This window comes from Furipterus horrens, unplaced genomic scaffold (assembly GCF_987537825.1).
Source record: "Furipterus horrens unplaced genomic scaffold, mFurHor1.1.pri manual_scaffold_2, whole genome shotgun sequence".
In the NCBI taxonomy this organism is placed as follows: Eukaryota; Metazoa; Chordata; class Mammalia; order Chiroptera; family Furipteridae; genus Furipterus; species Furipterus horrens.
Window position 1 is genome coordinate 85342395 of NW_028327172.1, and position 25139 is coordinate 85367533.

Sequence of the window (25139 nt, forward strand, 5' to 3'; positions counted from 1 at the left end):
AACACACACACACACACACCTTCTCCAAAGGAAACATATATGGGTGCATTTAACACACACACACACACACACACACACACACACACACACACACCCCACAATTCCAAGTGCTGTCAATTTTCAGCCCTTATTTATAAATGGTTTTGGATTTTCTACTGGAGATAGGTAAAATGAAAAGAGAAGGAAAAGGTGGGCCTGGAATCCCCTTTGGGCACTAGAGGTTCAGGAAGTAGGACTTATATGATTTTAAATAGTCTCTAAAAATCTGAGGCCTTAAAAACAACAGTGGTTCCAAACTGAGAGAAAACAAATTCATTTGTAAAATTTCAAGTCAAACTAAAAATCATAAAATACCTTATAAAAATTAATTCAATTTAATTTGGATGTATCTTTGTATTTGATGTTATTTGATGTGATTTGAGGTTGGAACTGCCAAAAACACATGACCTGGAGCCTACAGAGGCCTCACACTTGTCCTGCAGCTTCCTCACCACAGTCGGTCTCCCAGTGGGAAGCTAATTAGGCATAAAGTAGGGAATCAGAGTCACCACAAAAGCAATGTATGTGAACTGATTTTTTTTTTTATCTAATATTCACTTTTAAAGTCTTTATATTAATTTGGCAAAGACTAGATTAGCATATAATAAAAAAATTTACTCTAAGAATGAGAAACTGGCTTCTTTCCTTTTATCCTCCTTTATCTTCTTAAATACTCTTTGGATTTATCAACTTTCCCTGGTCATGAATATAATGAGGTGAGAATAGGGACAAGAAGGCAAAAGGGACATGCTCAACACCTGTTTTGATTAGGCACAGATACTCTCAAATAAATTTTCAAGAGAGCTGATTCTCTTTCTTGACAAGCCCTGAATCATTACTATGATAAAGAATTAAGTTTCAATTATTCACTTTTGCGATATTACATTTGGGAAGATTTTAGTACATGGACACCTCCATATACCAGAGGTGCTATGGTGACAGGAGGTTTGGTTTTGTCTTTCTTGGTACAGATTGCCTTGAAAATGTCAATCTTCAAACCAAACAGATTACCTTTCAGAATGCTATATTTTCTGTGCCTTACCCTATTTGAGCTGTTTGTGTCAGCTAAGTATTTGGGACTCAATTGCAATTCACCTTGATTTACTACAATCAATTTCTATTGCAAAGTAAGACTGCCTTACTTTTAAAAAGAACCATTTAAGGTTTCTATTAAATAGAAAGATTATGATTGCATGTCTCTTCTTCCCTCTGAAGAATTGACTAAACTTTAAGCATCTAACATTAAATTAAAAAAAGGAGTCTTGGCAATCTCTTTATCAAGACAACATATAGGAAAAAAACATTGCCATCTAATACTATAGAAATGGAAACTTACGCCTGAAGTCCCTGAAATAAATGGTCTGCCTGTTGGGATTCAGGAGTTGAATTACAGAGTCATCACTCTTATTGACTTGGCAGCTGATGGTTGCAACTTCTCCCTCGATAACTGTCACATCTTTCGTAAACAAATTCTGTCCATCACCTTTAAAAAAGGAGAAAAAAGGTCAGAAAAAAAATTCTATCAGTTAAAATTTGGTTAATAGGACCAATTAAAATGAAAACCAGGAAGCATGTTAGATAATGGAAACCAGTAGCAATATTTGATAAAGTGCACATATCTCTCTGTATAGTCCACAAAATGAGCCTATTAATCCAAGATAGATTTAGGGACAAAGACAGCCATGCCTGGAATTGATGTGCTCTCAACAGCTGTGATGCCTATGTCCCAGGCTCTGGTATTTTGTACAAGCTGAGCAGTGTGTGGAGAGAGAGGGACAGGTTAGAGTACTGGCTTTTATGAGGGGCTGCAGCTGTTGAAAGTGGAGTAGGGGTGATATGTATACTCAGTCTCAGCTCACATGCCCTCGAGCTAAGCTATTTGGTCACCTCACAGAAAACTCAAGGGACTACTTAATAGAAGTAGAAAGGATGCACAAGTAAATAATCTTGTCTCGTTAGTGGATGTCAGCATTCCCAATGTACAGTACCATAGGGGATACACTTCAAGACCCCTGTGGATGCCAGAAACCAAGGATAATAGCAAAACCTATATATACTATGTTTTTCTCTATACATACCTACTTATAATAAAGTTTAATTTATAAATTGGCCACAGTATGAGGTTAACAACAACAATAAAATGGAGCAATTTTAACAATATACAGTTGGCTCTTGAACAACATGGGGGCTAGGGGCACCAACCACCCATGCAGTCGAAAATCCACATATAACACTTGACTCCTCCACAACTTAATCACTAATAGCCTATTATTGACCAGAGAGGCCTTACCAATCACATAAACTATCTAGTAACACATATTTTGTATTTTCTATGTATTTATATATGTATAGGTATATTATGTACTATATTCTTAAAATAAAGCAAGCTAGCAAAAAGAAAATGCTATCAAGAAAATCATAGGGAAGAAAAAATGATTTACAGTACTGTACATATTTATTGAAAAAAATTCATGTATAAGTGGGCCCATGCAGTTCAAACCCATGTTGTTCAAGGGTCAACTGTACTATAATAAAAGTTATATGAATGTGGTCTCTCTCTTATTCTCTCTCATAATTTTTACAATTTTCAGTCCAAACCTAGCCCTGAATCTGTGTGACCATCCTTTATTTGCAATAAATGGCTTGGTGTCTCTTGTTTCAGGGGATCCCTTGCTGGTTAGCTCAATGCTTTCTGGCACAATGCACTGCCGTCAATCAAAACATGTTTTTCGTTCAAATCTTCCACCTACAAATTTAATGCCTTTTACATCTTAACCAAGCACTCTGCATGTACTGTGACCATAACTTTTGCAGTTTGCGGTGCAACAGCAGAACTAGCATAAATTTCTTTCTTCTTCTTCACAATTTCACGGCTAGAAGATTTGTTCTTTCTGTATATCTTAGCGACCTCAGCATATAATTTTTTTCCTTTCCTTATTCAGTCAAGAAGTTTCACCTTTTCACTTAAAGGAGGCACTTTACAGCTTCTCTTTGGCATATCTGAATTGCCAGCATCCCTACTCTTAGGCTTTGGGGCCATTGTTAAGTAAAATAAAGGTGACTTGCAACAATCAATCTGACAACTGAGATAGCTACTAAGTGACTAAGAGGAAGAGGGCATCTAGTGGAGAGAGGCTGGTGGACAAAGGAATGACTCATATTCCAGGTGGGATAGAGCGGGACAACACAGGATTTCATCATGCCTATCATGACTGCTCATAATTTAAAACTTACGAATGGTTTATTTCTAGAATCTTCCATTTCATAGTTTCTGACTACTGTCTACTGTGAGTAACTGAAACTGTGGAAAGTGAAACCATGGGTAAGGGGCATCTACTGTGTAGGCAGTTCAGTTTTTTTATTGTGTGTGAATGACAACCTACTCAACTGTAATTCTTTGGAATCTCAGTAAAATCCTGAGAAGGCTTACAATTCAGTTTCTTACTGTGCTCTCAGAAGCTCACACCTTGATTTACCCAAAGTCTCAGACAGTATTGAACCATTTAGAAAACCTCTTACAGAACATGTCAACACATCAAGGCTTTCAGGTCCACTGATATAAGGTTTATCTCCAGATGTGCTTTAGTTCGTTGGTTTCTAACCTTAGTGATAGTGGTCAGGGACCCTCATAAATGTCCTAAATGCTCCACAGCATAGGTAGGAGGAGAGAAGAGTTCAAATCAAAAGCAAAAGATGAAGCAATTGTCAAGTGTCCAACTCCGCACCTGGCATAGCAGGAGATATGGAAGAATAAGATATCATTCTAGCCTTTTAAAAGCTGCAATGTGGATGAAAATTGATGACTAATCCCCACATACAGAATCAAAAGTGTAGTACAGGCAATAGCTACACTGGTCAATCAGGAAGAGGAAGAGAGAAATCTTTTAAAGATCTTGGGCCAGTTTCTCATGTGCAAAATGGGGATGGCAATTAAAAGCTATTTCACAGAGGTGATCAGAGGGTTAAGAGAGATAAATATGATAGGTATAAAGCATTTAGCTTCTCATAAAACTAAATAAATGGTAGCTGCTACCGTCATCACTATCACCGTCACCATCACCATCATTTGTCTAAATAGCAAACGCAAACATTTAGTAAGCAACTGCTATGTGTTGGAAGTAGGTTGGATACATGAATGAAGCTCAGCGTCCCTATTCTCAAGTAGCTCGCTATGTAATTATATGTCAACTCAGCATAGCTTATTCACTTCCTGAAAAAACTGTCACGTTAAGAAACAAAGGTGAAAGATAACTATTATTCTTTAAAAAATGAGACAGCATAAGTAGAGATGCAGTTAGAATAAATGAAGGATTTCCACATGCTAGCATATTTCTGATGAAGGATTCTTTTTGACAAGACAGTGGGAAAATGTGAGGAGGAGTGTCTAAGACGGCTTTCAGCCAAATTTACCTAGAAATAAACTAGCCTCCGGTAGAGGATTAGGAAAGAGAAACTAGGGGGATAAGGAAGAAATTATTAGAGCCACAGATAAACAATAATTCTTGGTGCTTTAGGAATAAACCAGAATGAAACCTGACCTTGAGATCTCTGATCCAGGGAATTACCCTGGGTGTGAGAGCGCAGGCCCACAGGGTTTGTAGTGTGTAAAGGGACACATCTGCTCCGGCCGGATCCAGTAGTGCAAGTTTAGTGAGCTGATCAGGGTTACAGTATAACAATAAAGAGAAAAAGAGACCAGAAACAAATGAAAGGATGCTTATTTTCCTCAGTAGATTATTGTGACAAACAGAATTCAAAACTTAGATGGAGGGAGCAGTTTATTCCCAGGTTTTAGAAAAGAACAAGGAAAAGAGAATTCCTGCTAATTAAGCAAGCTTTTCAAATTGGTTTTGCTGGCCCAGATAAAAGTGTGTACAGAAAGGACAATACCCTTATTTCATTGGGGTAACCCAATCTAGTAAGAAAATGAAGGAAAAATTAACTTCACGATTCAAATGCTATAACTGTCTCAAATCATGGGACTTGCCTTGAGGAGATTAGAACACCAAACCGGGTCTATTGGGCTGTGAGGGAGATTACTTCTATCTGAATGAAGCTTATTAGCAACATGAATGAGAATCTTCCATTTATAAATGGAACATAGGTTGACAGGCTTTGATCCCTGCGACATAAACTAAGGCCTTGCAGGTACTGCTGTCTTGTACCTGCTGTGACATAAAGTCAGTTGCAATTCAATTATGATCTTAATAGAATAGTTCCTGTGGAAATAACTACATACTTTTAGTCTTTATGTGGAATCCTAGTACATTCTGAGTAGCATGCTCTATTCATATTCAGGCTATAAAATATTTGTACAGGGGATGAGAGCAGGGAGGAGCTGACTATGGTTTTGTGTTTTAAGCAACGAAGGGGCTTTTTGTTTGTTTCTTTAAAAGTCTCAACATTCTTAATTATTACTTGTAATTATGTAATGTAGGACCAGATCACCTCAATGTGTCATTATGGAATAAATCATTCAGGTAAAATTTTGGCCATCTGCAAATGTCGCCCTTGCTGTGTTCTGGCACATAATGTGCTCTGCAAATCCATGGTAGTGTCATCATTATTACTGTGTTATTTTTTGAAACTTCTAAGGCCGACTTGAAATCTTGTCTTGGAAAATGACAATTTCTAGCTATGCTAACATGGTTACAATACTAGCATTAAAAAATTATAAGTGATAATGAAATATTTTGCTGAAAGATAACTAACTGCGTTGGCTGATGACAACGGTCCAAGGATGTCGCTCTGTAAAACTCTCCAATAAATTAAACGGGTCAGCTGGACAGCAGTTACAATGAACAAAGCTCCATACTTTGAGGTGCCATAAGATGGCTGATGTGGGATAATAATGACCTATTTATTTGAAGCAAAGGAAGTGAATGACAGTGATGAAAATATATGTAAGTCAGTCCTCTTAACTGCCTGAAGCCTTTTTGTAAAAATAATTTCTGCTCACATCCTCAAATATTTCTTCCAAACAGAAGGGTGCACCATGATTCAATAAATTTCCCCTTAAAACAGATATCATGTCAATTAGGTTGTTACAAAACACATTTTGATGTGTAGCAGAAGGGTATAAACAGGAAACTTTGGTACCTTTCTTATGTAATTCATTTTTAAAACCTTTCCGATTTTCTAAAACTTAATTAGCAGATATAATGTCAAGTCAGAAATAACACATGTTCTGGGCAAAGGAAAGCAAGTAGGTACAATATACCCTAGCCATTAAATAAGACTGTTAACAGCAAGGTAATTTATTTTAAGGGTGGAAAAATGTCTGACATGCATAGACATTTTTGACTGCTAATTGGTATATTCAGATAAGATTTAGGAGACAGAATCAGACTCAATTTTAATTTATATCAGCCACTGTATTCCCTATAACTTCCCTATTTGCTCCACAATTTCTAAAAATAAAACTTTGGCATTGGACAGGCCCACTGACTAACAGGCAAGTCTCCATAGTAAACTAAGTCGCTGGGGCATTCATTAGAAGAAAGAGACAGCATATTAGCTAAAAAGAGATAACATTTATGTTGATGATTAGAAAGGACCATTTCAAGCTGAGTTGGTTAGGACTGGAGTGAGGTTGGGGGTATAGTTGGCTCATAAATCCCCATTAATTCAATCTTGATTGAACTCATGGATTCTTTCCTGAAACTCCATTTCGTTATAAACTCTATTTAACTGATATTACACGAAACACTAGCATTTAACGGAATCTATTCAGTCAACAGTATGGCCGGCTGCCTAAAGGGGTGATGGAGCAAATCTTAAAGCAAGAAGCTAAAATGAGAAATGGCATTCTCAAACATGCGGAAGTGAGGAAGGAAACAAACGTTTCAGTGTTAGATGCTTCGCGCACTTTTCCCTCTCAAACTCATGGAGTATTCAATATTCCTACTTTAAAGATGAAGAAACTGAGACACAGAGTTTTTAAAAAAATCCTCACCCAAGGGTATCTTTTGATTGTTTGAGAGGGAGAGGGGGAGGGGGAGGGGGGGAGGAGAGAGGGAGAGAAGGGGAGAGGGAGAGAAGGAGAGGGAGAGTGAGAGGGAGAGATCAAGGTGGTAGAGACATCAATCAGTTGCCTCCCATACGCGCCATGGATGGCCAGGGAGTGAACCCGCAACCTAGGCATGTGCCCTGACTAGAATCAAACCCACAACCTTTTGGTGTAGAGGACAACACTCCAATTAACTGAGCCACCTAGCCAGGGCGACACACACACATTTTAATAAGTTGCATAATAAAATTCAGCTAAGTGGCCAAGCCTGTGTTTGAACCTAGTTTTATTAGCTTTTCCAACCCATACAGTTTGTACTTTTTAACCAGCCAATATCAAATTTTGTTGCCAAGGTTCTATGGGCTCTGTCTTGGAAAATATACTTGTTTTTAAAGAGGGTTATTTCCCTATAAGCAACTTCAGAATTTTTTATTTCCATAATTTATTCAGAATACAATTACACACTTCAAGATGAGAGAGAAACTGTCCTGAATGTAAAATACCTTGTTTGCTACTGCTTCCTTCTTTTAGCACTCAGCACACTTTGCCCCTAGAGAATGCCTTTATTACCAGTGCATGGCAGGCTTTGCCAACACCAAGAACTTGAGCCCCGCTGCCTGGCTGCTCATAAATACAGCACTTCATTTACACCGGGCGAGTCTCTCTTGTCAAGTCTATGATAAAAGGGCAAGTCATAGTTATAACAGAATTAGGTTTATACTATGGCAACAATGTAAACTATTACTGACACTGAGGAGCAACAATGACTCTTAACTGGGAAGGCAGTTTGCCCAGAGAAAGAGCAAATAAAGTCCCTGACCTACTCCTTCAGTAGAAAAATCATATTAGGGAAACCCTTTTCTTTTCTTTCCCTCTGTGTATAGAAATCTGAACCTAACATTAAATCAGCAGAGTCAGGTTGTCTAAATAGAAAAAGTCAAACCAAAAATACAGATTCATCCTCCTGATAATCAATGTCGTCATTAATTTTTTTTATTATTATTTTAAAAAAATATTTTATTTATTTATTTTTAGAGGGGGAAGAGAGAGGGAGAGAAGGAGAGATACATCAACATGTGGTTGCTTCTTGCATACCCCCAAATGGGGACCTGGCCTGCAACCCAGGCATGTGCCCTGACTGGGAATTGAACTGGTGACCCTTTGGTTCACAGGCCGGCGCTCAATCCACTGAGCCACACCAGCCAGGGATGTTGTCATTAATTTTTAAAAGCTACAGAGTTTCTGAAATTTTACACTAATTAAAGGCTCAGGGTTATTAATTCTTTCTCTCCAAGAGGTATGTAAGTTAAGACTTTATAGAATCAAAAAACTTGCATGTTTTCAAAAACCTTATTTTCTATTGTTATGTGAGCCATCTGTGTCTTCAAGCTTCAAATGACTTTTAACCCATTGTCATTTCTGTTGGATCCTGTTTTTACAACCACTATAAGTAATATATCCAACTTGAAAGAACAACCCTACTCAAATCAAACCATCACCAATAGAGGCACTATAATTCCAGTTAACATTCTGAGAGCTAGAATTGGAAGTGAATACATTTCAGGAAAAAAAAAAAAAAGATTGTGTTGAAACCCAGAGGGAAGAATCTTTCTAACTGCCTATGCTCCCTGAAGTCAATGTAAAGACAGTGTTCACTACAAATCATTAACAAAGCCATTAAGATTTGATTTCTATCTAAGCAATTATTGTCAGCATATTTTGTACATTTCCTTTAAAAGGCTCAGTCCTATCTTTCAATTCATTAAACTGTTCCCTGCATTTACAGAGTTTTATATCAAATCAGAAACCTATTTGAATTAATAAGAATTACAATAAAAGTAATTTGAAAATAAATTATTTGAAGTTCAAGCTACGAAAGCTTCTGATGAAAGAAGTTAGTACCATTTAAATATTACAGTAACATTTGTAGTCATCTAATGTACAGGCAAGAGACAGACAGTGAGAACCAGTGTCCAAAAAGAAGAACCCATCAACCATGGATTAAGGTTAAGGGTAAGACCTTTTCAACATAAATACAGCTCTTTATTTCAAAGAAAGGCAATACTTCAACCTTTGTGAATACTCGAATATTTATTTAAAATCAAAAGCATTCAATCTGTCTGATGTTTACAAAGCTCCTCTTAACCTTTGTGATCCTTACCCATGTTTTGCTATCCCAAACAGTAAAGTGGAATACGTTGATTATCTGCTCCAAGGAGTGTCTATTTAATGGTTAAAATAATGAAACCAAATCATATAGCTCATAAGCCTAGGGTTAAAGTAAACTAAGTCAACTCAACAAAGAACTGAGTGGACAAGAATATGTGACATTTACCACAACATCTGTGTCACCTTCTTTTTTATAAAACCCTTACAGAATCCAGGGAGCAGGAGGCACAGAAGAGTAAAGGCCACAGGTCCTAATGGGTCGTCAAGGTATTTCTATTCTTGGCTAGTCTAACTAACACTTATTGATTTGTTTTTAATCTCAAAAGCAATATATGCGCAAGTTTTTTATTTTATTTTATTATTTTTTTAAGCTTTGTTTTATATGTAGTATTTATAACACCATGACATGGAAGTCATCAGGATCTCCTAAGTGTCTCCTGTAATATAATTATGGCTGTGTCATTTGAGCTTAGGGAAGGAAAAAAGTATTGAATTTAATCTAATCTCCTTTTATAATCAGTAAAAGGTGGGGTAAATTTTTGAATGATAAGTTAAAAAGTAATGCCTCAGTGCTGGTTTTTTCTTCAATTAAAATTGTTGAAGTCTCCTGAATGCTAAACAAAAAAATATGATCTGACACAACATTAAGCTATTCATGAATATTCTGTATACACATTCTTGTTTAGTTGACTAATGGTAAATTAACGTTCTCTATTTTAGCTTAAACATATACTATAGGTATGTTTGATTAGCACTGAATTTCAGAAGCTGATTACTATGCATGCGCTGATTATGTAATTACATGATAGAGTATAATGGCTCCTTTGGAGTCATTATGATCTATATGGCAAATATGTTTCAGTTTTGCTATAGTTTAAATACACGTTGAGATAACAGCTCACAACAAGGCTCCACTTTTCAGTCTTATGAGCTAAATGGGCATTTTCCCATTCCATCCTAACATCTTCCTGACACCAATTAAGGCCTATTGTGTCAAGCTGCATACACTTTTGAGAAAGCCCCTTTGTTTTTCTGGCACTCATAAAAGGACACTAATTTTAAAAGCTGTATAAAGCAAAAAGCTTGGTTAAAAAAAACAGCTGAAACCCCATCCTTCTTCCATCCTTTGAAAGGTCTGCAAGGAATCACATCTAGTTCATTAATCACTGTTCAGACAACCACAAGGGGGTTAAAGATGGAATTTCACCTTTAACTCCAAAATGCACACGAAGGGAGAACAGCCAAGAATATTGATGCTTACAGTGACGGTTCTCTGCTATGCATTCAGCTCAGGGTCTGAATGAACATCAACCATACCAAGTCATACAAAGGTCCAGTTCTACGAATCTCACGTCTTACAATATCCCTTACATTTTGCAGCTCCTTTTGAAAGAAATAGTTATGAAATAGCACAGGCAGATTTTGCCTTTATAGTTCCAAAACCTAGTCTTTTACGGATCTAAGGTCAACAAAACTTACCTAGTGAGGAGAATTTTGTTAATTCCACTGTCCACTTGTAAACTGGAAAAGTAGTCAGGTTTAAAAACAGGACAAAAGTTATTGCAAAGAATTATGTTAAGTTTCTCTTGTCTCCATGAAATCCTTTAATCTTATACTATTTTATTTGCCAGAACAGCTGTTTCCTTTCTCTTTCAAGAGAATGATCCCTGTTCCATGCCAAACCAAAGGGGAACTGAGTCTTAACTTTAAAGATGTATAAGCATCAAGCTGTTTTTACCTTCATGTTTGTTAATTTTCAACATTAAGGCGGAAGAACTGAGGTCAAGCACAGTTCAACTTGTCTTTATGTTTTGTGAAAGAAAACATTGATTAGATGTATGAAAACTTTTAATGGAAGACCGTGACAAAAGAAAGTTGTTATAGCATCAGTACCTGTGCTATTTCAATTTTCACCATCACATTAGCCACCTTCCTCTTAAAAGACTCTTGAGCTCAAAAGGACTTTTTAATCAGTGCCCAAAGCACTAAAGGGCCAATCAATTATGATGCTTAAGGTCTGAACTGCATGATCCCCTAAAATGCAGAGGTGCAATCCCAGCTGGAGAATGTTTGTGGGGAGTGACACCCATCTACTAAATAAGATCTGAGTTAGTTTTTTTCATTAAAATTCACTTATCAAAGAAGTGAAGGGCAATAAAAGAAACAGGAGTATAAAAATAAACCATAAAAGATAATGATGATCACTAAATCCGATTGCTCTTCACACTGAAAGGTAAAAATCCCAGTCTTTTTTCTTCTCTCACTCCTTTTCATAGCTGGACAGGTTCCATAACCTTTTTGTTCATCAGAAAGACAGCACCTTTTTATTTTTTTTTTAATTTTTTTATCTTTTAATTTTTTTATAGAGAGAAGATAGCCTAACCCTGAAGGAAAACTCCCTCCAGTGGACAGGTTTTATGAGAATTAAAAGGGAGAGAAAAAAATAGAGCCCCTTCAAAAGTAGAAAAGTCACTGTTTTATTTGCTTGTGAGATAGCACTGAAATCACCTTGTTGAAGAGTCATTTTAAGCCTGTTAAATCTGCTTCGAGGCTCTTGGGAGGAAGGGGGCTCTTAAAAAATATTAATTAAAAAAGAACCATAGTCATCCACCTTGGGTTTTGGAGGAGAACAATCTGAAGACAGAAGCTTCTTATAAAACTAATTGTGTTGGCAAAGCAAATAGTTTCTTCGCAGTGGTTTGATGCTTTGATACTCATTCATGGCACAAGAAGAATACAGAACAGTTGTAGAATGAGCCTGCTTCAGTAGCAATTCAAAGCTGGGTGGTATCCAGCATTTCAAAATGCATTATTTCCTTTAAACAAAATGTGCTGAATGCCAATGGTTGATCTTCTGCATCAACCACTTGGGCTAATGAGCTGATACTATGATACTATATTCCCTAGGATGTATTAAATTACTATTTCGGAAAGTGAAAACCAGTTGCACAAAATTTTGCTGTCAGTGAGCAGGGACTACTGGGGAAGAAACTTGTATGCTAAATGGATGAATTGTGTAGCTACAAGGTGGTAGCTGACAAAGCACAGACTTGCATACCATCCAATGTGGTGGTCATGGGTCCCAATTAGCTGAAACCTGGGATAATGGGGGTCAACAATTTTAATTCACGTATCAAGATATCTACACTTCCCAAATCACCAGCTATTAATAACTAAAACAAAAAGATTACGTGATTATAGCTCAAAATACATACTAAAATATTCGAAAATCACCAAGATACAAATATTAGCTTCTATTATTCTTATAAAGACATGCAAACTTGGATTTTGCTCTAACCCCAGAAGAGAACTTAGTAGCCGTATTATTTATTATACACTGCCACTGCCCTCTGTTGAGCTCTCACTCTGTAAGAAAATACCATGTTACCTTTTTCTAACCAAATGAAAAGAAAAAGTTTAGATTTCAAGCTATGGAGATGGTTGACTGACTCTACTGTGGTCATGTGAAATAACTGATTCTTCTCAATTCCCCTAAATCATAAGCATATTAGAGATGCAGGCTGTTTATAACACTTGTTGCTGCTAACTGCTCCGCAGCACTTTTTTTTAAATTGAATTTTCTTACAACCCCAATCTCAAGTCACAATGGAGATGGCACATGTATTTCCCATATATTTTTATACCCTGCTTTTAAGTACTCAGTTTAATACCATTCTCCTTATGACAAGGGGTACCATGAATAAAGTTGGGTTACTTTTCATTTCAACTTTCTAACAAGCTAATTTTCCCCCCTTTGCATTTGTCTCCAGGGTGTTAAAAGACTGACAATTAGTATATTTTAAATCACAAGGCTATATAACATCTAACAATAATTATTACACACAGGAAAGAAAAGAGAAGTGGCTTTTTCTTACCTCTGGAGGCAAGAGAAACAAATTATTTTCCGAAGTGTTCATTATTATTTTGATGTTCTTGATATTAAAAAAGTTTCTGGGGGGGACATTATTTTAATCCTCTGCATGATAACAAAAGCTAACATATTTTTAAAATGATTACTCTGTCCCAGGAGCTATGCTTCATTTTTACATTATTTCATTTAATCCCCACAACAATCTCATGTTCAATATCTTATCATCATCCCCATTATACAGTTGAGAAAACTGAGACTTAAAAAGGTTCAATATTTTGGAACCAATATCTGAACCTACATCTATTTAAGTCTAGATCTGGTGCTATTAACAATCTTACTATATTAATGGGCTTTCTAATGCTCAAAGGACAAAGAGGAACTAATGGAAGAATCTACTATATCTCATTCTATGATTTGAGAATAAAACTAAAGTAATACTCTTAGCATTTAAAGGAATTTGAAGTCTATCAGCAATCAGGATGTTCTAACATGCAACACTAATTTTATAACTAGCTCTATAACCAGAGTATAAATACTGGGCCTTTGATTTTTAGAGAAAAGATGTCTGTTCTGCCGAATGAGCTGGACTCAAAAGGCCACTCAACTCCAACTTTAGGCATTTACAGTATCTACTTCAAGAGCATTCATTAGTATTAACAATCTATGTGACTTGAATTTTGGCTCTAATAGCAGTCTCTCTCTCCATCTCCTTGTTCATTTTTCCTGCCAATAAGAGCCACTGAAAACCTTCCAAATTTAAAGCTTAGAGCCAACAGTACAAGCAAGTAAGAATATCAGTTGGAACACATCAGATATGGACTCAGAGTGAATGTCAGCTTCAACTAACATTACAGAAACAGAAAACGGAGAAAGGGGAGGGGAGAGATGTTTCAAATTTTTATTCTGGAGAGTATTCTGCATGTGTATAATATAGTTTGTTCAAGAAACAGCTGTAAATCCATGATAATCATCATGCTGAATAATGCTGCAACATTCAACTTCTCTTCAAAGCTGGCTGTCACATCTCCTATCAGGAAGCTGAGTACCTTTGAACTATTATATGAAATGACAATTTCTTGGCTAGAAAATGGGGTCCTGTGACTAAGACCGTTCTTTTGATAAGTTATCCCCTCTATTATCTGTCAGTCATAGAGCAAATGGTGATTTTTTTTAACCCTGGACTCTTGAGCTGCTGAGTCTGGGAAGAAACATAAGAGTTGAAAAACTCTTTCAAACCAGAGTCTGATGAAGGGATGGCATGTGGAGAGTGGCCAAAGGAGACTCCCGGTTCCACTCTCATGTTTGTCAAGTCCCCAGTGCAAAGCCTGTATCAGTGAGAAGTGCACCCAAACCATAAAAATTGGTGCCACTATAAAAATAACTTGATTAGCTTCTTCTGAGTGCGGGTTTCTGATGAATTATCATTGAAAGTAGAAATATATGATAAGGACATTACTTGTGCCCTGTTTTCACTTGTAAGAGGGCATCTAAGGAAAAATGAGATCATAGGATTTGGAGAACAGAAAATTGTGCAGCAGTTCTGAGCTTACCTGTGGTGAAATTGAAAATCTGAATCAGTTCTTAATATTTTGGAAAGGGTAAATGGTATCTTCCCTCCAGGGTTTATTATGAGAATCAAGTGAGTAGATGTGAGTCTATCAGTCTTTTTAAAACTCTAACAATGCTAGGTAAAGGATGTAATCTTCTTTTCCTCCAACTGCATCAGAATCATCACTGTCTACATGCAGGCCCTGTCTATATTACTAGGACCTTCCTATAATCTTCCAAATCTGCTGGAATTTTTCAGTTTCAGAGCTTTAGTTATTATTCTTTTCATTCTAAGGCTAACTGAGAAGCGGAGAGTAAATTAAAACACTTCCATCACTCATGTTAAACTGTAAGTTAAAACCATCATAACCTTGGAAAGTATAAGGTGCTTAGCGGATATAGGCAGAGGACTGGACATTTGAAAATAGGTTCAATCTAGAGCACTAAAAGCATGAATTACTTTCTGGTGTTCCCTTCTTTAAATATAGGGCCATAATTAGTTCAGAGAATAATCTCCATGTTCTGAGGATGCAAAGAATCACCAGTATTAGGTCAGTAACATAACACGCCATCCTTACTGGAAAACCTCAACACAGATACCTCAGCTCAGACACCTAGCTGGCATCAGGAGGGAATGAGACGCCCCCATGAAAGGGAGCTTCCATATCACTGACTCTCCCTCTGAAGGCAAACATTCAAATGAAATGAATTAAAACAAAAATAATTCCCACAAAGCTTGATGACTTCCCCACTTTCTTTGTCATGTGCTCCTGTGCAGGTAGGATCCCATGAGTTAATGAAATACGTAGGACTATGTATTTGGCCCTTGTCTAAACAATTTCAGCCTGTTAGGCTTGAGTGTGTCCTCTGCTGCTTCCCTTCAATGCTGGCTGTTACTTCTTACAGTTGATCCCTTCATTATTAAGTGCAAGAGCTTTGAGAAAGGTGTTGAGACCTTTCCAGATTACTAATGAGTTCCTGGGTGTGTCCAGGATGTTTGAAGTCTCTAGAAACCTAACCTCCACTAAGTGGTGTGCTACTGTGGCATGAGGGGGTGTGCTTTTCCCCCTTATGGTGACATTGGAGAAAAGAAAAGTGCACAGACCACATTTAATTAATAATGTTTGATTTAGTTTGACAATTATATACTTTGACACCAGTGGTTATTTTCTTAGGTAAAAATAAACCTTTGAATGTAGGAAGCAAATCAATAAAAAATTGGTGACTGACATTAATTTGTTATTGTCATTAACATCTTAGATCATTTTAATTTATCAAACCCATTTATTACTAATCTATTTATAAAAACATGGAAACTGACCACGGAGAAATTCCTCCTATTCATCCTGCAGGATCCAGCTCAAAGTCATTCATTCACTTTCTCGGTGACGCTCTGACGCCTCCCCAGCTGTTCAGACGTTCACCTCACTGTGCATTCACGATGCGGATAGTTCTATGATCATTTGTTTATAGGTTTGTTTTCTCCTCTGGATTTTTATCTGGGTTCAAATGGTAGCACTACTAGTTATTAGCTAAACCCTGGAAAAGTTACTTAAGCTCTGTAAGCCTCAGGTTTCCCACATGTAAAAAGGGTATAGAAACACCTCTCTCACTAGGATGTTCTGCAGAACAAATGTGATAATCAGTGTATCTGTACTTCATGAGAGCTGGCACATAAGGTTGTGTTCCCACAAAATACTTATTAATATTATTATAACTATTGTTGCTCCTTGAGAATAGTCTACTATGTTCCTCATCTTTGTATTCCCAAAGCATAATTCAATGTCAGCTTCTCAAGAAAGTGTTTAATAAGTTCTTGTTGAACAAAGTTACCCAAAGAAGGGCTATTGTAAGACCTTCACAGGCCCTGGGCGGTCTTATTTTTCCAGATAACAAGTCTATTAACATTAAAACATTAAGTTGTACCCATATCCCACATTAAATATAATTTTGAATTTAAAACTTCAAAGCATTTCATAATTTTGCTTTTGAAATTATTGATTCGAATTATATATTTTATTCTGAAGCCAAACATTCCCTTTTCTGTGTGTCAATCATTTCACAAGGCTCATGGAAAGAAACAGGCCCTCGTATTGTGCCTATATAGCTCAACGGAGAAAAACATATGTCACACCATGACAACACTATGTGATAAGACTTCGAAGTCACAAGTATATTAATGTGTCATGGGAACCTGGAGGATGGAGGAACGACTCAGTCAGGATAGGTGCACGGATTCTAGAGGAGGGGAGAGGAGAAATTTGAAAGAAAGATCACGGCATGTTTAACAACAAAGGATAGAATATAGTGTGCTCTGAAGAGTGACAGGAAGGTACGCTTTCTGGAAAGGTCATCAGGTCAAGATAATGAAGGACACTGTATGCCAGTCTAGGGAATTTGCACTTTATCTTGTAATTCATAGAGAGCCATTAAGTGATTTTAATCCAAGGAGTGATATGATCACACCTGTGTTTTGAAAGATAACGGCTATGTGGAGAGGGAGGGAAGACAAGAGGTAGGAAAAAGGCTGGAGCAAAGGAGATCAGAAGAGACTTTTGCCACAGATTACAGTAGTCCCTCTCTGTATCGCGGTTCACTTATTGCAGTCTTGCTGTATCGTGGGATTTAAAAAAATATTATATTTAATTATTTATTGCAATGTTTTTTGCGGTACAGTATATGTATGTTGTTAAAGTTACATAGGTTTAAGAGTGTAGAATATGTTTAAGAACATAAGTAGTGTTTATAAAAGTGTGGAAAAGGTTAATAAGGGACTGGGAACAGTTTATAAGTGTGTGCGAAGGGTTTATAAAGCCTTAAAATATATATAAATACTAAAATGTAAGGTTCCTACTTCGTGGATTTTCACCTATCGCGGGGGTGGGGGGGTGGGGGGCATCTGGAAAGTAATACGCGCGAGAAGTGAGGGAATACTGTACTCACAGCTCGTAAGAGCCGAGTGAGCAGAGCTCAGAGGGCTGGGAGAAACAAGAGCAAGGGGAGTGGAGAACAGTTCGCGGTGAGGCACGTGGGCTTTGGCAGCAATAGGTTGTCAGTTCTGCAAAGGAGGCCTGGAGTGTTCCTTAGTCATCTCTACTAAACTCCATTTAATGTTTGGTGACCTTCTAAGACCAGCAGAGAGCTAATTAAAAAAAAAAAAAAAAGTTAGAAGGCAAATTTCCCATACAGTTTTATCACTTCTGTTTTTCATTACTGAAATGGGTTTTGCAGCACTCACTTGTACCAAAACTATAATTAGGAAACCTCGGTGTCTCGCCCACCCCATCCCCACAAAAGCCTTGGAATTTAGTGTGGTGGACAGCAGTTCTGAAAATCCCTGGAAGAGTATTAAAAATGCAGAATCTCAAAGTCACTCCAGACCTGCTGAGTCATAATTTGCATTTTAACAAGAAACTCAGGTCATTCATTTGCATGTTACAGTTTAAGGGGGTCGGGCGTAGAGTACAGTAATTCTAATGGCTTTCTGGTACTAATGGCTTAACCAAGGAAGATCTTAGAAAAGAGGTGTGTTCCCAGACAACTTGTTTCAGGGGAACTAGCAAGCCAGTGAGTCACGAGAGAAAGAAGATCATAAATCCCCACCACCAAATGAGGTCTGTTTCCAGGGAGAAACATGGCTTCAGAAACTTCTGTTACTTACATAAACAGATTTTTTAAAATTCAAGTTTGTATGACAATAAATTGATGTGGGCCATTCTTAAAGTCAATAGGAATCAGAATCTAGTATTCTTCCTCAGGTCTCACAGAACAACCATTACATAAATAAAACACCTCCCAAAGCAGCTAGCTGACTGCAACCAAAGCAGACAGATTATTCTGCATGCAGTTGCAAAAATGACGACTTCTAGCCAGTGTTCTCACGTTTAGTGGGTTTGTCAGTTCACATGCTGTACCCTGGTTAATGTTTGCTTCTTCGGTTTAACTGTTACTGTATGTTTTGTATACTCATGCACATTGAGCTAGTGAAGAAACAATAACAAATACAGAAATGAAGCATGTGGTCCAAAATAAGCCAAAAAGAGGCTGCTGAGGTGTGTTACAAAAGCAATGAAATTCAACCATATGATTTGAAAGGTGTGGGGGAGATAAAGCTATACTACCCATTACAGTAGGCCTTTTCACTCTGTGTCCAGTAGATAAAATTTGCTGCCAAAATATAGGTAACGACATAAACAGCAGTTAAAGAGAAATAATAAGTCTTAAGCGGGAGGCAGGAAGAAGCAGGCACAGAAAGAGCCTTGTAGAGATGCTCAGGGGAAGAAAAGGTAAACCATAGTTTCTCTTTCACACAGCCTCCTAATGAACATCCACGGAGCAGCCTGGACCGCAGCCCTTGTTTTCGGCTGCAGGAGTGAAATGTGTTTTGCTGTCCAGATGCACACTAACAGCATTTTTAGCCGCTGCTCACGGGAGGAAATAACACTTACCTTAAAAGCAAAGAAGCAAAGGTTTCACCTAAGAGCAGGAACTTCAGCTTGGGGAGGTTCTTTCCCATCATTCTGAAACTTAATATACCTAGAATTTCAACCCCTCTCTCAGTTTCCTAATAAACTTTTATATTATCCTTTTTTTTTTGGTGGGGGGAAGCAAGGGTGGGGCAGCAAAATGGTCACTGCCATGTTCTAGTTTCTGTTCTTCCTGTTCCTCAACATATGGCAACTGCAATTGGTTCACACTTCATTTCTCTGACAAATGTGTTCCTGTATGAAAGCTTTCAGCATTTTCACCACTGGTGTGCCCAGATGCTGTTACTGCAGTGGGAGCAGATCTCTGAACGGTTTTCTGCTAGGTTACTAAAGTGTAGTTTCAGAGAGAATAATGTTCTGAATTTCGGTCTCTTAAAAAAGTCGTTAGGTTTATGGGCAGTCACGCTTGTCACATTTAGGATGTGAATTACGCAGTTCATGGAGACACAGTTAAACCCCCACAGCTGTGCACAGCCATAATTTCTGCAGAAAAAAGACCAACAATTGGGGAACTTTATTACTACTACTTTTCATGTATAAGATGCCAAAACCCACCCTCTCAACATTATATGGTAGTTTTTTTTTTTAAAGAAGTGTTTTTCTTAATAAAGAAAAAGAAAAAAGAAAAATCTCTAATGGGCTGCTTGCCTGTCATTCACTTTTCAGATTTGTCAATTTTTGAGTGACTGTATGCACCAGGGAATCTTTGTAGCACCTTGTACGTGGGATATAATAAAAACATGAAATGATTAAAAATACTGTGAGTATAACTGCAGAAGGGACTATATATTCTTAGCCCCAAGGAAGGCTGTTTCTTTGCAGAATCAGACGGACTCCATTTATGTTATTAAATTGCAGCGCTATTCACTGTCCAGGCTGGAAGCTTCCTGACATGCAAAAAGCGCTAATATGTCCACAGCACACATTAGAACATTAACCTTTGGAATACTGGTATCCTCTAGCCTGGTAAATCAGAAGAGTGTACAAATTAATATCCTGTTCTATAACTTTGTTTACATGTCACAAATGTTTATCTTCCAAAATGTTTCATTTTACCACTAATTTGCCTAACAATCAAAAAAGTATGAGGGGATGAGGGCTGTAGAGCTTGTAAAGGAACAAATTATTAATATAAACGATAAGACTAAATAATATTAATAATAAAAACAGGAATTAAAGGTTATGTTTTTTGAACCCTAGCTCTGTGCCTGGCACTGCATTGGTAATTTTGTACACACCTGTGGCTCTCAACTTCTTTTGCATTAGAATCACCTGAAGGGCTTGTTTGCTGGGTCCTACCAGGGTTTCTAATTTGGCAGCTCTGGGGTGGGGCCCAAGGATTTGTATTTCTAATAAATACCCGAGTAGGGACCACATTTTGAGAACAGGCAAATGTAATCTTATTGAATCCTTCACCATGTCTATTTTATATATGAGGAAACCATGGCTTAGACAGGAGCTCTACCCCTTACTAGCTGTGTATATTTGGGCAAGATTCTTAACTTCTCTAGGTCTCTGTGAGGGTAACCATCAACCCCCATTAGGACTTTTCTCACGACCAGATCTTGTCCTTTCCATCTAAATGCCCCCCTGACTTTATCCGAACATTAATCCGTGTCCCTTTTCTACTGCCCATTACTAGTACTGTATCAGCTCAGATTTATGATCTGCCAGCAGTGTTGTGATTAGATGTCATCCCTGTCTTTCTATTACTCCGATATTGATAGATAAAATTCTGTGGTGATGCATCGCCTGCCCTTTCAAAGGTTACTGCCAGCAGATGCCAAGAATCAATACAGTTCTTATCTGTCACAGACCACAGAAAAGCATGGTAAACAAGGCTCAATGGACGGCCCGTGAGCAGGTCAGAGGGACAACGAGAGACACTGAGGCACCAGTTTTGTTTCCCAGCCTACTCTAGAACCCAGCTTTGGATCTCAACTACTTGTTTAAGATTTGGGCCAAACAATATAGTGGTACTCAGAACTAGGCCCTGGGTCCAAAACTATCTCTGGTAGCCCTTGTCATGGACACGGAAGTTGAGGCCAAGAGGCTAAGACTACTTTTATTATATCATGTTACCAAGAGCACGAATGTATTTGAGTTCTTTGGAGGCAACGGCTAAATGAATTTTAGGAGATACAGTGGGTTCACTTATATTTTTTGTTTTTTCCATCCATCTTTCAACAGGAAGAGTCCCAGTTTTGGGGAAATTAAAGATAAAAAGCACAGTCTTTTTAATGTTTTAGATGCTTATAAGAAAATCGAATGGTAATTGCTTTATCTTTGGAGAAAAAGCAGGCTAGGGTCCCCACCTACTTATTAGAAACCTGCCCCTTTACATCTGAGTACAGCCCAAGTGGAGCTAAAGGAATGGATCCTGAAAACACTACAAGTAGAAACCTTGCCATCATCCAAGCTTTCCTGAACTCTTGTGCTTCACTGCCTCCCTCTCCTACTTCTGCCCCTTAGTTCCACCCCGCCAGTCGCTCAGTCCTATCTTAAGCTCTGGCGCTTTCATCAATTAACCTCCTTCTCTATCGTCTGATCCATCTTCAAGATAATGGCTTATCTTCCCCTGTTGCCTGAATGCGCATACCCATGCAGTAAAAACAAGAAAACCCCTCAACTCTGAGATCATTATTAGTCGTATTTTAGTGCTTTCCTTTTCCTTTCCATATACAGTGTAGGGGTGTATGTGTGCATAAAATTATTAATGTGTTATAGTACATCACATAAGTAAACCGGAAGAGTAACTTAGCCATCCACTCTTGTTACATATTTAGATTGTTTTCAAGTTTTATTATTCTAAAAATGCTGCAATGAAAATCCTCTTGCGTAAAGATTTGTTTTGATTTCAGCATCTTTGAGAACATCTTTTAACATCAAAAATGTCATGTAGCCCAATATATTTTTATTACTCAATTTAAAAAATCACAGCAGCTTTTATATAATTTATATTACATATTTTTATTGATAAATAAGACTCAAAACAATAAAGTTCCAATCCAAAGTAATTTAAGTACTCTTACCTCATACAAAAACTCTGCAGCATTTTCTTTGACCTAAAGTACACACAAGAAAACTTATAACACTGTTCTTACTTTTAAAGGCATTTAGAATCCAAGAGGAGAAAATCAGTATCAAAATTTAAGTCAAAAGTATGCCATTCCTACTGAAAACACTGAACATGCTTTAAATGAAATATTAAACAAGGATTTACTCATATTATGAAGGGTGATCAGGGAACCCACATGGCCTCTCCCAAATGGGTTAAGTACCACTCCTATGTGTCTCCACAAGCACCCCACTTGTCCTATTTCAGCCCTTGTTTAAACCTCCACATGCACAATTAGGCTGTGATACCATACAGAAGCAAGTGATGGCCAAATTATTTCCTCTGAATCAGAGGCTGTGTACCAAGCTCTGCAAAGGAAGAACACATGCTGTCTTCCTCACTGCTACATCCTCAGCATCCCACACAGTGTTGGGGAACAAATATTTGTTAAATGGACAAATGAATGAGTGAATAAGTGAATAATTTCTTTATCTAAACTTTTCTATACCTTTAAAGTGTCTATTTTTTCAGCCTTTTATTTTAAAATGCTTTAAAGACTTACAAAAAAGTTGAAAAACTAGTAGAGTTCTCATAAACTCCCTACCCAGCTTCCCCTAGCGTAAACATCTTACTTAATTATGAGGCACTGACCCGTATGGCTCAGTTGGCTGGGCGACGTCCTGCAAAGTGAAAGGTCACCGGTTTGGTTCGATTCCTGATCAGGACACATGCCTGGGTTACGGGTTTGGTCCCTGGTCTGGGCGCGAACGAGAGGCAACTAATCAATGTTTCTCTCTCACATCAATGTTTCTCTCCCTTTCCTTCTCCCTCCTTTCCCTTCTCTCTAAAAAATAATAAAATCTTTTTTAAAATCATGGCACAGTTATCAAAACTAAGAAATTCACATTGTATAATACTACTATATCACCTTGAGAGATCGAAGAGTACTATTTAGCTAATTTGTAGACTGTCCCTCAATTTAAGTTTGATGTTTTCTCATAATTAAATTGAGATGATAGATTTAGGGAAAGAATACCACTACCGTGGTGACGTGCCCTTCTCCTCCAATCATATCAAAGGGATACATAATACCAGTGTCTTATACTGGTATTGTTAACTCTGATCACTTGGTTAAGGTGATGTGTGCTGGGTTTCTCCACAGGGAAATTACTACTGTTCCCTTTCCATTCCTCAGAATCAGTCACTAAAATCCAGCTTATGAGGACACTCATGGAGAAAAGAATTCAGCTACACCTCCTGGAGGGAGAAGTATCAAAGACTGTGTGGATACACATGTATGTTAGAACCACCCAAGCAATTAATAAATATTTGGGGGAGTTACTTTTGAGGGTATGCAACTATCTTGTTTTTTTCCTTAAATTTTCGGTGATTAATTTGAACAGTCAGTCATTGGTGGATCTTGCCTGCAGCAATTACTACTATGCTGTTCAAGTGTGTGTTTTTCTTTTTAATTTCTCTCACTGCTTTAATGGAAATAGTTTTACATAGAAGAGCTTTTCCTTTTCTCCTACTTATTTATTCATTCAGTCATTTATATTTGTCTGGACTCATGAGTGTTTATTTTATTCTTTGGTTTATGTTCCAGTACTATCATTAATTAAAGTATTGTTCAGATTGTTCCACCTTTGGCCACTGGGAGTTCTTACTATTACATCCAGCATAACAGAATTAGGGAGAATTTAAAACTAAGTTTTATCAGCAACCAGTGGAAACAGGGAAGCAATGAAAAGGATAGAAAATAAGCAACATTTTAGAAACAGATTTTAGAAAGAGATAAAGGAGGAATAGTATGAAATACAAATAGGAAAAGATCTGGGAATCTGCTATAGTCTATGTCTACATATATTTTTTTCTAACTCCAGTGTGACAGTTTACGTTATGAGGCAGCTGGGGGTGAGGGCACTGCAAAAAGAAGTGGAAGATGAGACAGAGTCAAATTCTAAGGGACTCAGATGCTCCCTGAAGACGACTGCCTCCACCCCGTGTGTTTAAATATTACTCAATTAGGATCAACATTCATTTTTTATTAATGCTCTTCTGAGACAATGGCTCTTTCATCTGCGTTTTATCTTCCAGCTACATTAAGACCAAGGGCACTCTCACAGAAGATCTAAAGGAAGAGACTCTGATGAATTGGGAGTTTAAAATACAAATGGAACTTCCTCTGTCAGTCCCGACTTGTTTTATTAACATCTGAAAGTTGATTCATAGCAGATTAGCAGGCTGGAGAGGACTGTTTGTCCAATCACTTTACTTAACACACAATTAGAAAAAACAAACATCAAAAATCGCTCCCTGATATGAGCTAATATAGACGGCACATTCAGTTCTAAAATAGTCACTTCCATCTCTGTCATCTATTGTAGTGACCAAGGACAAGTATACCCTATCTGGAGACCACAGAAAAACATTCTGTGCAAAATTTAGGTTTAAAAGACCTAGTTTCTCCATGAACACAATGAAAACAACCGTACCAGGATATTTGTGGTAATGGTCATGGAGTCAGATGGATCTAGGCTCAAATTCTATTTCCACTTGTATAAGCTGTGTGACCTTGGGAGTAAGTTGTTTCACCTAAGCTTCCATTTGTCACTCACAAAAGGGTAATTAATATATGTTAAGAGCTAAGGCATAAGACTGAGGTGAAGGTTCAATGAGATGATGCATGTGCCCAAGGCCTGACATCATAAGGGTCCAATAAACACCACTAGCTAGTACATGATAGCTACAATGATGACTTCTCTCACTGGCCTCATTTCCACCCCTAAAAATGAAAAAAAGCTGGAGGCGGAGTGACTTCAGTTAGCAAACGGGAACGCTATGACAGTAGGTGAATGGTTGTATTTCTCCATTTCTTTGTAAGGAAATGAATACATGAAAACCATTAAATTAGTAATGAAAAGCCAGTCAGCATTAAGAAAAATTTAATGCTTTCAT

At 37.5% G+C, this 25139-nt stretch overlaps 1 protein-coding gene across 8 annotated transcripts in view; it reads right to left on the reverse strand.

Moving 5' to 3' along the window:
• Nucleotides 1–25139, reverse strand: part of CADM1 (cell adhesion molecule 1) — a 420077-nt gene that overhangs the window by 87296 nt on the left and 307642 nt on the right. For all 8 annotated transcript variants that reach the window (XM_090265970.1, XM_090265973.1, XM_090265976.1 and 5 more), the window contains exon 2: nt 1376–1522. In XM_090265970.1, coding sequence (XP_090122096.1) covers nt 1376–1522 — 147 coding nt within the window. The remainder of the gene's footprint in view (nt 1–1375; nt 1523–25139) is intronic.